Source organism: Diceros bicornis, chromosome 7 (genome assembly GCF_020826845.1).
Source record: "Diceros bicornis minor isolate mBicDic1 chromosome 7, mDicBic1.mat.cur, whole genome shotgun sequence".
Lineage (NCBI taxonomy): Eukaryota > Metazoa > Chordata > Mammalia > Perissodactyla > Rhinocerotidae > Diceros > Diceros bicornis.
In genome coordinates this window covers 53,803,050-53,819,061 of record NC_080746.1, presented here as the reverse complement: position 1 = coordinate 53,819,061, position 16,012 = coordinate 53,803,050, and the positions used below count along the sequence as shown (strand labels likewise).

Below are 16,012 nucleotides of genomic sequence, written 5' to 3'. Positions count from 1 at the left end.
TCTAGTACAGGGGAGCAATGAAAGGGTTACACTCTCAGGATTGATTTAAAAGCAGCCTCTTTCAACAGCAGTGACTAAAAAATAGTTTTAACTTACTCTAAATTCTTCCTGGTCAGGCACCAACACAGGAAAGAGGAAAGGACTTCATTTCTCTAGTTTGTGTATTTTGTGAAAGAATTTTATTTATTTTTTAATTCAGAGAATGTCTACTTGCACCACAGAAAACTTGGGAGTTATAAAGAGAACTTTCATTAGTTATAAATGGACAAGTTGAGTTTGAGGAGGAAAGCTGAGGAGAACCAGCAAGAAAGAACACCTTCCAAGTTCTATCACTTGAAGCTCGGGCTAATTATTCCTCTCATTTTTGTTCCTCTCCCCCTCCTCTCCAGCCCTGGGAAATGTCGACTTGTGGTCAGCAGAGCCTGGTGGAGTTAGAACTGAGGCTGCAGAGCGCATTGGGACCCCCACCCCCAAACCATGACACTTATTCCATGAGCACAGAACCAAGCTAGGGGCGAGGTCTGAAGAAGCCCAGACATTCTCTCCCAGCTGCACCCACAATGGGCCACACCAGGTGAGCGAGTGGGGTGTGGCGTCAAGCGCCGTGGACCTGGGCATCATCAGACCTGCTCTTTCAACTTTAAACTACAACTTATGGAACACCCCCTATGCGCTAGGCTCTGTGCTACGTGGTTTTCACCCTTTTTAAAACAAATCAATGAGATGGTTCGTATGACCCACAACTCTCATGAAGTAGGTGAAAAAAACTAGGGGACAAGAAGACCCAGTTGCATGCCCTCCTTCACACAGGTCAAACCCTGGTTCGCTCCACTCCGAAGTCTCCTCCCGCTAAACCAACCTCGGCCTCTGCGCTGCACCTCCGTCACCTCTGTCTCGTCAGCCGCCCATTACTAAAAACGAGGTGGTCGGCCGAGAAGATTCTTAGGGGTCTTTCCAGCTTGTCGGATTTACAGTTTTAGGAGCAGGGAAGGAAAACCTTCAAGGGCTTCGCTTCAAAGCAACTGTCGAAGCGCAGCGGACGCCCCTTCCCGCTGCGCGCTGGGCGAACATACGACCCGCCCTGCCGGGGTCCCAAGCTCCCAGGTCTAGGCGCTTCCAGGGGCGCGCGGCCGCCGCGCGCATGCGCACTGGCCTCCGGGCGCGCGGCGTACCTCCGCTCCCTGCCCCGCCCGCGCCCGCGCCCGCGCCCGCTTCCAGTCCCTCAGCGGGGCGGCGAGGGCGTGTGCGTGCCTGGTTCCGGCTGACCGTTGGCCCCTCAGCCGGTGCCCTAGCAGAGCTTTCCTCGCCGCCCCTCCCCTCCCCTCCTCCCCGGCTCTGTCCCAACACCCTAGCGCAGAGCCGGGGAGGGCGGGGAGGAGTCCTCCAGCGTGACGCCCCCAGGGCCTCCAGCTAGTCTAGAGTCGGCCCGCCCCGAGGGGCGTGAGGAGTGGGCGGGGCTGCGGACTTCGGACTCCGGCCTCCGGCCCACAGACCGCCTCCTGCTGAGCCGGAGCAGGCAGCCTAGCCCGGCGGTGAGCTAGCCATGACAGCGCTGCGGGGGCTCTGGCCCGAGATGCAGGACACCTGCACCTCGCTGGGGCTGATGCTGTCGGTCGTGCTGTTCACAGGGCTGGCCCGGGTGGTCACCCGGCAGCAGCAGCTGCACAGCCCCATGGCCCACGCCTTCGTTTTGGAGTTTCTGGCCACCTTGCAGCTCTGCTGTTGCACCCATGAGCTGCAGCTGTTGAGCGAGCAGGAACCCGCGCACCCCACCTGGCCGCTGACGCTAATCTACTTCTTCACGTTGGTACATGGCCTGACTCTGGTGGGCACCTCCAGCAACCCTTGCGGCGTGATGATGCAGATGATGCTGGGGGGAATGTCCCCCGAGATGGGTGCGGTGAGGCTGTTGGCTCAGCTGATTGGTGCCCTGGGCAGCAGGTACTGCATAGGCGCCGTGTGGAGCCTGGGGCTGACCAAGTATCACGTCAGCGAGAGGAGCTTCGCCTGCAAGAATCCCATCCAAGTCGACCTGCCCAAAGCGGTCATCATAGAGGCCCTCTGCTCCTTTATCTTCCATAGCGCTTTGCTGAACTTCCAGGAGGTCAGAACCAAGCTTCGTATCCACCTGCTGGCAGCACTCATCACCTTTTTGGTCTATGCAGGTTTGTTATTCCCACAAAACACTTGGCACTTCCAGAGCTTCTATGACCTGAGGCTCTAAGTTTTTTACTAAGATACATTTGAAACCCCTACACCTCTGTGATGTCAATATTGGTATCCCCGTTAATCTAGCCATTGTGCAGCCCATCCTTTACTGACAGGGCCGACATATAGATCTTCCATTCAGTGCTTTTTTGCACACCCAGAGAAAAGAGCCACTTCTGTGCTGAAACTGAGATCTTGTGAGATATTGCCAAGGGTTCAAATATCCTACAAAGGGATTGTTTTAATGGTAGAGAGGAAAGATCACTTATCAGCTACCTCTTACCTCATGCCAACCTGGTATAGATCCTTTCTGACACTCACTGAAAAATGATCCTGGGTTTAACAAGTTCCTTCCAATTTAAAGCACAGGCTACATGCTTGGTTAATAGGAAGAGGGGGGAGTAGAAATTCTGTTGTTCTATTTCTTAGTTCTTTTTCTACAAAATTACTTAGTCATTTATTTCCTTAATAATTCATCTTGAGTTATAGACGAACTTTTAAATGGCCTATCAAGAAAGATGTGTTTTAAAATTAAAACTTGCTTGAAATTAAAGATGCTTTTTAAAAACAAGTAATTCTTGAGAAATCGGTTGATTTCCTGTAACTACTTTGTTCCTTGACAGATCTCAGATGCAATGGGTAATCTGGATATTATAAATTGGGCAAGGAAATCCAAAAAACAAAAGTTTAATGATGAAGTGTGTCATTTTAAATGATTACAGCAAAATATCTTCGTTGGGGTTATACCTGAATTATAAAGTGTTTTGGAGGCAGGAATCCAATTAAAGGTAATTTGTAGTAAGAGTCTATCTTCTGCCCATTAAAAGTGAAACTATGTGTAGAAACAAACCTTAAGATAAGGATTCCTAGGGTAAAAATGACCTCCTAGGGTAAAAAGGAAAGACTTTCCAATCCATTTTCCCTTCTTTCGATCTAGTACCATTCTTTTTGTAGACACAGATGGAAATAGATGGTATAGGAGGGATGGATAGCTATATGCATATTTGAGGGTAGGTGAGCAGTTGCTTATTTGTTAAAGTTTTAGGTTTTGGCTAAAGCAGAAACATCTTCCATATGTGAACAGAATCATCCCTTGTAAAAAGTTGTGCCACAGTTTAGCTCTGTGTTTATATAATTAAAAGCAGGAAAATTTAAAAGATGTTTTAAATTAATAAAATGTTATATACAGTTGGATCTTTCTGTACCTATGTCTCTTCTCCCTCTCTTGATTACCCTGAAGTTGGTATTCTTCCTTTTATACTTTTAATATATATTTATGATCCTATAAATAATACTGTATACAGTATTAGCCAATATGTATTTTATAAGTGACAAAGATTTCAAGAGAAGCAATATCTTTTGTGTGTGTGAGGAAGATTAGCCCTGAGCTAACATCTGTTGCCAATCCTCCTCTTTTTTGCTGAGGAAGATTGGCCCTGGGCTAACATCCGTGCCCATCTTCCTCTACTTTATATGGGACGCCGCCACAGCATGGCTTGACAAGCAGTGCGTAGGTGCGCGCCCGGATCCGAACCTGCGAACCCCCGGGGCCGCCACAGCGGAGTGTGCGAACTTAACCACTACGCTACCAGGCCGGCCCCAAGATAATATTTTAAGTTATAGACAAATATAAGAAAAGTTATTGGAAAGAACCCATAGAATATCAATTTACGGTATCCCAAACACTGCTCTTGTTCTTCCCCTCACATTGTAGACGTTGAAATGAGGGTACTAATTGATGGGGAGGAGCAGAGAGTAGAGGGATCACTAGAGCAGTGGTTCGCAACATTCTCTCTGCGTTAGAATCATGTGGGGAGCGCTTTAAACACACCCATGTCTGGGTGCAGAGATAAGATTTCATTGCTCGGGCAAGGGGCCTAAGCAATGGTAGATTTTAAAGCTTCCCAGGTGATCCCAATATGAAACCAGAGTTGAGAACCACTGCTCTAGTCTAGACTTGTGCTGGCCAATTTGGCAGCCGCTAGCTGCGTGGGGTTATTTAGATTTAAATTAACTAAAATTAAATATTTAGTTCCTCATTTCAAGTGCTTAATAACCACATGCGGCTAGTGGGTACAATACTGGGCGGCGCTGGAGACTGTTTGCAGAGGCAGAATCTAATAGACAATTGTGGATTACCACTGTTACAGCAGTTGATGATCTATTATGATCTTCCTTTTCTGCCAATATAAGGGAGATAAGAATATTCATTGGGCAATATGCAGAGCATATAGGAAATTTATATGAATTATCTTCATTAATCCTTACAACAACCTGTTGATGAAAACACTATTCTCATTTTAAGTAAAGTAAGTGAGGTTCAGAAGAGTGAAATGACTTGTCCAAGGTCACACAGGTAGAATGTGCTGGAACCGTGGTTCAAACTGACACTAAAGCTCATACTCATGTCATTATCAGCATTTCTACAGTGTGCTCCTCAAAAGTAATAAAAACGTATATACTCAACTGAATATTATCCAACCATGAAAAGGAATGAAGTTCTGATACATACTACGACACAGATGAACCTTGAAAACATGCTAAGCGAAATAAGCCAGACACAAAGGAACAAATGTTGTACGACTCCACTTATATGAAAAATAACAAAATAGGCAAATTCACAGTCAGAAAGTAGAGTAGAGGTTACAAGGGGCTGGGAGGCAGGGAGGAATAGGGACTTACTGTTTTATATGGGTACAGAGTTTCTGCTTGGGGTGATAGAAAAGTTTTGGCAGTAGTGGTGACGGTTGAACATTGCAAATGTAATTAGTGCCACTGAATATACACTTAAAAATGGTTAAAATGGCACATTTTATGTTATATATATCTGTTTTTACCATAATTAAAAAAATTTTTTTATGTTACAAAAGGATTCTGTTGCCAAATAAGTTTGGCAAACAGCAGATAAAAGAGGTTTTCTAATTTTGAGACTTCACAAAGCCTTTACTAAGCTACTGTATATTGTGAAACTCCAAGAGGAGGATATGGAACATAGTTTTTCAAACTTATGGAATCCTTTTGTCTAGGGGTAAGTAGCAGAAGAGAACATGCTTTGGGAAATGCTGCACTAAGCCACATCATTCCCCATTATTTTCTACAGATATCAGTCATAACTTGAGAACAGAGTTGTTCCAACAGAATGAACCATCTTGGGACAGGTTGTGTCCGTCTTGTCAGGCAGAGGTGAGGCTTTTGTAGCAAGGATGTAAGAACGGATAGGGAAGGACAGGCAGGGGAAGGGACAGCTAAGTCAGGCATCATTACAAGTTACTCTGATATGTCTTTTTTTACACTTCTAAGATACTATAAGTACAAGTTTGACAAAGTTGCGTGCTGGGAGATTTCTTTAATCACTTGTACTTTGAGGGCACTCAGAAGTCACCAATTCAGGCACCAATAACTGATTATATATTTTAATATTACAGCAGCATAGCCACAGGCTCCTTGGACAGCCAGTGACAAGGGTCTGTGTATTTATTGATCTAGCACCCTGCACTTGGATGTGCAAATGGAGGCCACTGATGGCATTACCACTTATCATGTATATATTGGCTTCCAAATAAAGGAAGCCAATTATTAACTTATTAGACTTATTAACATATTAGAGCTATAAAAACTGACATATTAGAGCTATAAAAACTATTAACGTGAATTTCAAGCAAATCTACCCAAATTTAGGTTTTGAGAGAATTTAGTTCAATGAACAGGGTAAGAAAGAACTGCATCCATTTTTTAATTAATTAGATATTGAAAAAAATCTGTTACTTTACACATCTAAGTAAGTTGTCTTTATTACTGCACCCTATTCATTTACTTTGTAGAATGTTTAATTATACACTTGGTTTCTGATATAATGCCTGTCTTCCTCCACCAGAAGGTAAGCTTTATGAGTACAGAGACTAAAATTGTTTTATTCCTTATAACGTATAATCAGGACTTAGCATGTTGTCACCTGGTACAAAATAAACAGTAAGTATTTTTAGAATGAGCGAATGAAGGAATTAGCAAATACTCTAGTCACTTAAAAAAATTACATAGAAAGAAATAATACCTATCTGGGTATTCCATATTTTATGTCTAAGGGCTTTCAAAATAAGCCTAATAAATTGAGGAAATTGTGATATTTTTACTTCATTTCATTACTCCATTCGGAAGTGTTTGGTATCCTTCTAAGTCATGATGAAATAAGATATTTGCAGAAGGAGAAGGGAACCAAGTCCTTTACATATGTTCACTTTTAATACAATAATCCTATCAAATAGGTGCTAATTTACAAATGAAAAACAGCTTCAAACAAACATCCAAATCTTTTTTATTATGCCGGTATAATACAGAGGTTAAGAGTACAGGTTTGGAGTTGGACTGAGCCCTTAGGAGAGAGACTTAATTTAGGCCTCAGTTTCCTCATCTTTAAAATGGAGAATACTACTATCTATCTCTTAAGACTATTATGGGAATAGAGTGATATAGTTCAAGTTCTTAGCACAGTACTTGGCACAAATATTCTGGTCGCTGGAAAGGGCTAGATTCCACTATAAATTAGTTAATTGACATTCTGGCTTATACATGAGTCTTATGTGATTTTAACTAGTGTCAGTCCGTCACAGAGAATTTGATTCCCTTTAGGGCTATTGAGAAACATTAGTGCCTAGAATTACCAGATTTGGAACTTAGTCTTTGACTGTGGTAATTTCACTAAGTTCATGATGTCCTCTAAGAGTCTTGGCAGTCAGCCAGCTGGATCTTCCCATTGATACCTCTTCTTCAACATGTGTTCTTTTGTCCTCTCCCCTTCAATGTCAATAAATAACTTATTTTTCAAAGCCATTTTCTGTTCTCTGTTTGGATGAGTCTTAATTTTTTAATAATTCATATTTAATTACACAAGTAATACACGAATGTAGTTTTTTTAGGAAAAAGTTGAAACACTACCAGTGCAACTAAAAGTGCCTTTTGACTGCCATCCTCCATGCCTGCCCCTTCTCCTTTCCTGCCAACTCTTCCCACCAGGAGATCCTCCACATGTACACATGTGTGTGTGTCTCCTTCTAAACTCTTTTTATGTGCACTTATTATACATATAGAGAAGACCCTGTAGAAACTATTATTTTATGTGTGTTCATGTTAACATAAAAGGTGTCATACCTTACTTTCTGTGCTTGCTTTTTTTTGGTGGTGGTGTTCAATGATATATCTTAGAGATTTATCTATGTTAGTAAAGAGATTTCTTTCATTATTTCAAAATACTGAATGGTATTCCAAATTAATAATAAACTTGTTTATTTAGCTATTTTCTTATGAATGGACATTTAGGTTTTTCCCAACCTTGTGTATGTCTACTTGTGTACAAGTATGAGTAGTTCTCTAGGACAGTGGTTTTCAACAGGGGACAATTTTGCCCCCCAGGGGACATTTGGCAAAGTCTGGAGACATTTTTGGTTATTACAATGGGGGGAGATGGATGTGCTACTGGCATCTAGTGGGTAAAGGCCAGGGATGCTGCAAAACATCCTACAATGCATAGGACAGCCCCCAACAAAGAATTATGCAGTCTAAAACGTCAAAGCCAATGCCACATCTTTTGTTGACACAGAGCCCACTCCTGAAGGGGATTTCTGTATCAGTTAACTATTGCTTAAAATAAAAATTTATTGCCTTTCATGATTCTGTGAGTCAGATGGGAAATTCCTCTGAGACCATATAGCTGGACAGTTGGTGGGGCTGGAAGAACCAAGGTAGCCTCACTCATGGGTCTGGCAGTTGATGCCAACTGTTATCTAAGGTGCCTCGGTTCTCCTCCATGTGGCCTCTCATCCTCCAGGAGCCTAGACCAGCCTACTTACATGATCAGGGCATTGTTCCAAGAGAGCAAAAAGGGGAAGCTAATGGGTTTATTGAGACCTGAACCTAGAAGTCGCTCACTGTCACTCATGTTCAGAATTCGCATAGCGTCACTTCTGCTGCATTCTGCTTGTCAATGCAAGTTGCAAAGCCGGTCCGTGTTCAGGAGAATAGATTCTACCTCTTGGTAGGAGCAGCAGCTTCCACCAAGTCACACTGTGCAGAACTGGTGATGTGAGGATAGAAGACAAGGGGAGTGAAGCAGTTTGAGTTTTGGGATGGTGTAAGACTGAATGATAGTGTTCTTAGACCTAATGGAAATACAGAAGATCTAATAGGAGTACTGAAGTAAACTAATTATGAGGGCAATGATTCAGTCTATTTTTATTGATAAATGCCTAAAAAAAAACCCACGGGTCACTTATTATATTATCATAGCACATATTACATTATATTGCAAAGATCTGTGTGAGTCTTTATCTTTCTGCCCAAATATATAGGAACTCAATTTTTTGTTGAATTGAACGGAAATGCCCACCTGCCAACTAAACAATTCTGTTGGCCCTTGGCAGTTGCCGATTTAACATTCCAGGATTTGACTACTCAAGAAAGATTCTAAAGGTCCATGACATGATGTCATTTGTAATTTCTGAGGCATGAATATGAATCATGCTGTGAGGCTGGCATGCTAGAAAAAACTCTTAGCTATGGAGTGAACTTAGTTCATTCCTCAACATCTTCATCTCAATACAAGATGTTGAGGCTTCAATGTTCTCAGCCTATCAAGTGTGAAATGTTTTCAGTCTATCAAGTGTGAAGTCTCATTAGTGAAATCTTATGAAAGGGTCACTTAATTTCCGATTTTACTTCACTGCATTTTATGAAGACAATTAACATGCGATTGTGGCGTATGTCAATATAAAATTTGTGAAGATCTCAGGATCTGTCTCTGTGGCTGAGTCAGAGGCAGATGTGTGTGCCCAAGCTTCCATATGGAAGAACCGCCAGAAATGTCACTATCTCAGGGATACTCGTAGAGTGTGTTTTGAACAGCTGAGCCACAGCTCTAGTGAGTACCATTGGACAGGCAGTCCAGCCTCCTCTGCCTTTCCTTGCTTGCTGTGTAGCCAGAACTATAAATTCCTAGGCCCCATGTCAGCGAGATACCCTGAGTGTAGAGCTGGACCATGAATCCTGAATAGTAGTCAAGTTAGAATTTGTGCTTATCTTGCATGACTACTCACAGTTACTTCTTTTTTTTAATTTTTGTAACCACTTTATTGAGATATAAATTCACATACCATTCACAGTCACTTATTCAGGGCTCTGTTGACAAGTGAAAATGGAGTCAATGATAATGCTTTGGTCCATTCTATTTTTTGTTTTCAACGCAAAGGTATGTTTATGCCCAAGAAGATTCTAGGGTATTGTATCCATTGTAAAGGTATTTTCATTATTATTTATTCATTTAAATTGATGAATGTTAAGAAAGGCAGCCAAATCTCCTGTTTTATAAAACTGTAGGGAGAATAATACAGCATATTAACTTTCAATGTGCATTTTATAATATATAGGAAAAGCACTGGATTAAAACTCAATGTCCTCTTTTTTGCACCTGGCATATTATAATCTATAATCTATTTTTATATTTTGTAATATGCCAGGTGATTCTGCAAAGGAAGATTATAGAATAAGAATACTTAAATACCTAAAACAGTCACATTTAGTAACCCCTTTATTTCCAGTTACAAGAAAATGTAAGATATACGGTTTGGTATCACTCTGCTTAAAATGTATTACAGGAGGAAGTCTAACAGGAGCTGTATTTAATCCAGCTTTGGCACTTTCACTACATTTCAAGTGTTTTGATGAAGCATTCCTTCAATTTTTTATAGTATATTGGCTGGCTCCTTCTTTAGGTAAGCATATTTTTATTTACTATGATTAAAATATTAGGATATCTTAAAAATATGAAATGGAATGTCACTATTAACATGTCAATTTCCAAAGCCAGAGGAGGTACAAAAAAGAAAATGAAAAAGGTAGTTAACATGCCTGAAATAGCATTTTATTTAATAATGTGCAATATCCTTTAAAACTGTTTTTATCTTCAAAGAAACAAAATTATCTAGTTTAAGGGCTGTCAGTTTCAGGTATGATACCACTTTAAGAAACCCTCAGATATGATGGCAAAAAAAGTGAGGAACGATTACTTCTTCCATTGAAAAATAACTCTTTTTTTGCTAAAGGAATTTGTTTTTTCAAATTTGTGAGCTCCAGATAAAAACTATTTAGTTCATTTGACTCATTTTGCAGAAGAGCATCTCATGAAATAATGTACACCTATAATAAATTATCCATGGGCCGGCCCTGTGGCTTAGCGGTTAAGTGCTCGCCCTCCGCTGCTGGCGGCCCGGGTTTGGATCCTGGGCCCGCACCGACGCACTGCTTTTCCGGCCATGCTGAGGCCGCATCCCACATACAGCAACTATAAGGATGTGCAGCTATGACATACAACTATCTACTGGGGCTTTGGGGGAAAAATAAATTAATTAATTAAATTAAATTATCCACAAGTTGCATTCCTCTTATTTCTATCTAGATCAGATATATAAAACTCCTCTATTCAGATAAGTCAAAAAAGACAAAAAAAGTTATAACTGTAATCATAATATGCATTTCTTTATACAAGTTATCAGTATTTCTTGTTTAGTCATCTGGTTTAAGCCTGATTATAATTCATAACTATAAATGAATACGAGGATGCCTGGCCTTCTGTTAGTTAATCCTTTTTATTCAGTTTGTATTTTGTTTCTTGTTGCTCATTTTTGTTAAACAAAAAAAAAAGCTTCATGTAGAAGGGAACATTGGCACAAAAGGTTTGAATAGCCATTACACTTTACTCCTCCCATTCACGTTCCATTCCTTTATCTCACATTTAGTATCTAGTATGTTCAATAATGATATCTCTAGGCCTAAACATGAAGAATATCAGAGAAAACTTGCATTTTAAAATACTAATAATCATAGCTATTCTTTTTCATTTATAGATTGCTAGTATTTTCTGATAATAACTTCTTTGAAGATAAATTTTCTCTATTCTTGATTTTTAGTAAGTTAAAAAGGTCACTGAGGGCCGGCCCCCGTGGCTTAGTGGTTAAGTACGCGCGCTCCGCTGCTGGCGGGCGGGGTTTGGATCCCGGGCGCGCACCGACGCACTGCTTCTCCCGCCATGCTGAGGCCGCATCCCACATACAGCAACTAGAAGGATGTGCAGCTATGACATACAACTATATACTGGGGCTTTGGGGGGAAAAATAAATAAATTTATGAAAAAAAAAAGGTCACTAAAGTTCCTAAAGAAGTTAAAAAAGTCACTAATTGGACAAAACTACTGATTATTTTTATATGGAAAAATTCTTAATATGTCTTATTTGAAATCAAAACATATATTATATATTTGTTAATGTGCTCCAATCACAATTGTAACAGTAGGCCCATGATACTAAGGAATTATTTCATCTATTACTTGAAACAACACTATTAAGAGTAGGCCTTTCCAAAAGAATTTTAAAAGAAAAAAAATCAGAAGTAATGACGTTCTCTATAAAAGGACCATGACTTTTTTCTTTAAACACGTCTTCTAGCCAAAATCACTTAATAACTTCTTCCTGGAAAAACATACTGGAAAAGTTTCATGATACATAAAAAAGGAACAATCACTTCTGCTCCTTTAGAATGTATACAGACCAGAGAGTAGTAGGGTGGGGAAATAGACTATATTCTCTTCATGTTAGTGTAGTCCAAACAGGAAGGTAACATTACTTGAGGCCTTTAACAAACATTTTAGAGAACTACTTACCCCAAAACAATCCAAACACTCAAAAACCAAATATACTTTTATTTCTTTGCTTCCTATTCAAGGAATCTTTTAAAATGGAATTGCGATCAAACTTTTTTGCAATTATATATGGCCCTATTTAGCTTGTTGAAAACATGCCTTCAAAGATTCTTTCTTAGTTGGCCCAAGGACCTCCTAGCTTTTTTCTAAATTGGTCCAACATAAAATTTCTATTGTAGTTTTTGGTTTAAAGAGGCATGTTCCTATACTTCTTTAAGAAATTTATGAATGAGAAACAATACAGGAATCCTTCGATATATATGGATAAAAGACATGAATAAATGGCAGTTTTTAGAATACTGAATTCCAGCTTGCCATTGAATTTTGTCATATATTGAAGTTACAGTCCCATTGGGAAAAAAAAAGTCCTCACATGAAATAAGGTCACAATTAAACTCTAAGAAGGATGGGAAAAATAAGAAATTATATTTTTACAAGAGTCACTCAAAGAGCTAAGTAAGAGATAAGGAGTCAAAACAAACAAAACTTTGTTAAAGCTACATTAGGCAATTCCATGGAGTGAGATGGAGGAGAGGAATCCCAAGGTATCTGTCATCTTTCCCTTCTTGACCAAGCAGGGAGCAAACTATTCTTGGAAGCCGTAGTCCTTGTTCCTTCTTGTTTCTCTTCACAGCAGAGAGAATTGTAATTCTTCTAATAGCCCCTGTCATCTCCCCAAAATTAATTAAAAATATTAGAAATGTGATAAGAATGTATATAGAATTAATTCTCTAGTTTACACATTTCATACAGTGAAAATTAGCAAATTCCATTTGCTTCTATGGAACTGTAATTCCATTTTTGGAAAAAGTTTTAAATGTCTTATTTTCTAGCTCTGACTTTATAAAGAAAATGTCAAATTTTGTGGGTCAGTTAAATACAGATTGTTTCTCATTTTTTTTCATTTAAAGCCTTTGGTTGCAAAACAGACTCATCTTTCAATAACATGTTAAGCTATCCAAATGGTAGTCAAACCATAAGGTTTCCTGTTGTTAAAAAACACAAGTAAAATAATATCAAATCTGCATGTGACAAAAATTCATTCTTTTTAAAAAATTTATTGTTTTTTATTGAGGTCACATTGACATAACACATAAATTTCAAAAACTCGTTCTTAATCTGAGTTTACACTGACTTAGAGCTTTAAGTCTAGATACATGAAGATAAAAACATTAACTGTTGCAGACCTCTCTTTCAAAACGGAGACGAGCCCTGTGGCTCACTCTCTTCCATCCCTATTTCCCATTGAAAAATTAACCAGTGGCTACATGCTAGATTTGTCTGGTGTGATCTCAAAAATGAAGACTTACTAATATATGATTTTTTTTCACGTATTTATATTTAAGATATAAAATTTCAGCATTGACTGAAATTTTCTGTTTTAGATAATTTGCTTGATACAGCTCTAAAAGATATTAATGGTTGAGGTTGATGAAAAAAAATGAGAAGGGAGAAAGTTATCTAACGTACTGTTCTTATTTGAGCATTCCAAGTGAAAACTCAAAAGTGCTTTCAGTTGCTTTATTCTCCCTGCGCATCCCTGGGGCATGAGGAACAAAGTGTTGCCATTTTAAAGAGGAGTAAATGGAGACCCAAGTCCAGAGTTTCTCACTCAAGTCAGTAAAGGACCCAGAACTAGAACTACAAATCTATTTTATTTATCCTTTGAATTCATTGTTTAGATCCTACTGGTTTTACCAAGTACATACTGTTTTTAAGGATTCATTGTTGAAGAAAAATAATGTGAGAATATTAGATTTAAAAATGTCTACGTTTCATGTAGAATTGATTTAGCTAATTCTTTTAAACATAGCTTTCCAAATCTCTACATCATTGTCTATAATCCTAAATTATACCCACTGAGTGATTATGAACTTCCTCAGAGATTGTTTTATTTTACTGTATCTTGTCTTTCAGGTATATTGTTGATGATTTTGATGTTCAGCTTTTTCCTTCCATGGCTGTATAACAACCATACAATTAATAAAGAGGAATAACCATTCCAAAAGACTCAGACTAAGTTACAGGACAGTCAAGCTGGACATGATAAAGATTTTACCACCCCACATTCAACACACTGGCTGCACATCCTGGATTCATCAACGTTAGCTTCCTTTGAGGAAGCTGCCTTAGAGTTTTCATCACTGGAACTTAAAAAAAATTACTGTGAAAATGAGGTATCCTGTGTTTCTCAGTTAAGACTTCTTCTTTTGAGTGTGTATTAAATGCTGTTAGAAAAGACTCAGTACATTAAATATAAATCTCAAGTGATAACTGTTAATTTTGATGGAAAAAAAAATGAGTACAAGGTGAGAAGGGAAGGGACGGTGATGGTAGGACCAAAAGAAAGAGTGTGTGTATCAAGTGTCTCCTGAATGAATAGGATTTTTAACCAAAGTACAACCAGTCACGCTTACAGAACTGGAGAGAGGCTGCTTTTCAGCCACTACCTCACACAGCGATACCATCAGCAGTGTCATCTTTCAGTAGGAAAGTTGCTTTTGGAAGTAGATTATATATCCACTCATTCTCAAGGGGTTTCCTAAATTTGAAATATATTCTAATCTAAAGTATTATTTTCTCAAACACTATCACTAGTTTTAGGCAAGTTGTTATTCTTAACAGACTATAATAAGATGAAGCACCCATACATAGTCATGGTGTAAGCTTTTCACATGCTCATTTGATCCTCACCGCTACCTTATGAAGTAGGTAGGGCATGTATTTTTAATCTCCGTTTCACAGATAAGGAAATTAAGTCTAGAGGGGTTTGCTGCCCTGTCCAAGGTCAAATAGAGCTAAATACCATCCTTAATTTCTACTTCAATACAGAAAATCTTCTCAGTCATCATTACAACTAAAGGGAAACTGAAGATTTTGAAGAAACGTTAAATACTTTATATTAAAATTTGTTTAGGAATTAACTAGCTTTTTTTAGGCTTAAAGAACCTTCAAGTTTTCCTCTATTAGAAGCTTTATTGTGGGGCCAGCCCAGTGGCGCAAGCGGTTAAGTGTGCGTGCTCTGCTGTGGCGGCCCGGGGTTCACCGGTTTGGATCCTGGGTGCATACCGACACACCACTTGTCAAGCCGTGCTGTGGCGGCGTCCCATGTAAAGTGGAGGAAGATGGGCATGGATGTTAGCCCAGGGCCAGTCTTCCTCAGCAAAAAAAAAAAAGAGGAGGATTGGCAGATGTTAGCTCAGGGCCAATCTTCCTCACACACACAAAAAAAGCTTTATTGTATGAGGTCTACTTTTTATTACAAGTTCAGGCCATAAACAGTTGTTTGTTTCTCTTCAAAGGAAATTCGACTGTGAGGGTTAAAATTGAAAGTAAAAAAATATGGGGTAAGATAAGATCTGCTTGAGTAATAATCAATTAAGCAACTGATAAATTGCCAGGTAATTTAAGTGCTGCTTGGTGATCAGCTTGTAGATAGTCACTCTCTTCACGCTTGCAGACTGAACTGAACTGCTGCAGGCTACCCAACAAGGCAACCAGTTTAATGATCATGGACTTTGACTCTTGAAGTTACAAATACACACCGTGGTAGTTTCTATTTTAAAAAGCAGAGTTCATAAAATTATGACAATGGCTAAATGCAGTCTCTGACATGTTTTATTTGGCCTGCACGGGACTTAAAAAAATAAAAATAAAAAGCTAGTATTATAAGTCTTTTTCATACAAAAATCCACAGTTCCAGCTTCTCTTGAAAAAAATCAAAAGACCTGGCAACACTAGACCTGAATTCTGCCATGACAACCACACAAAATAATGGCTGTTCTCTTTAAAACGGTCCCTTTGCCACTCTCTGTCCTCCAAACACGAAGCTGATTTCACTTAATGTCTCATGGCTGTTTTTCTTATAATAGAGACATTTTATTTATGTCTCTATCATGAGGACTCTGTGGTTTAAGAAAATTGAGTATTAATTTGTGAAAACACCCAGCCCTCTTAACTTCACTTGTCAGAATTTGAGTTGTGACTTCTGATGACACTGCTTCCCCTGCTGCCCTCTCAAGTGGCAGCTGTTTTCTCTACCACACCTCTCATACCACTGGG

At 39.3% G+C, this 16,012-nt stretch overlaps 1 protein-coding gene across 1 annotated transcript; it reads left to right on the top strand.

Moving 5' to 3' along the window:
• The first annotated feature begins 1,490 nt into the window (after positions 1 to 1,490).
• Positions 1,491 to 14,480, top strand: AQP11 (aquaporin 11). Its single transcript, XM_058545534.1, has 3 exons — positions 1,491 to 2,165; positions 9,852 to 9,968; positions 13,868 to 14,480. Exons 1-3 carry the CDS (start codon positions 1,544 to 1,546, stop codon positions 13,945 to 13,947), a joined length of 819 nt encoding a protein of 272 aa, XP_058401517.1. The 5' UTR covers positions 1,491 to 1,543; the 3' UTR covers positions 13,948 to 14,480.
• The last annotated feature ends 1,532 nt before the right edge of the window (positions 14,481 to 16,012 follow it).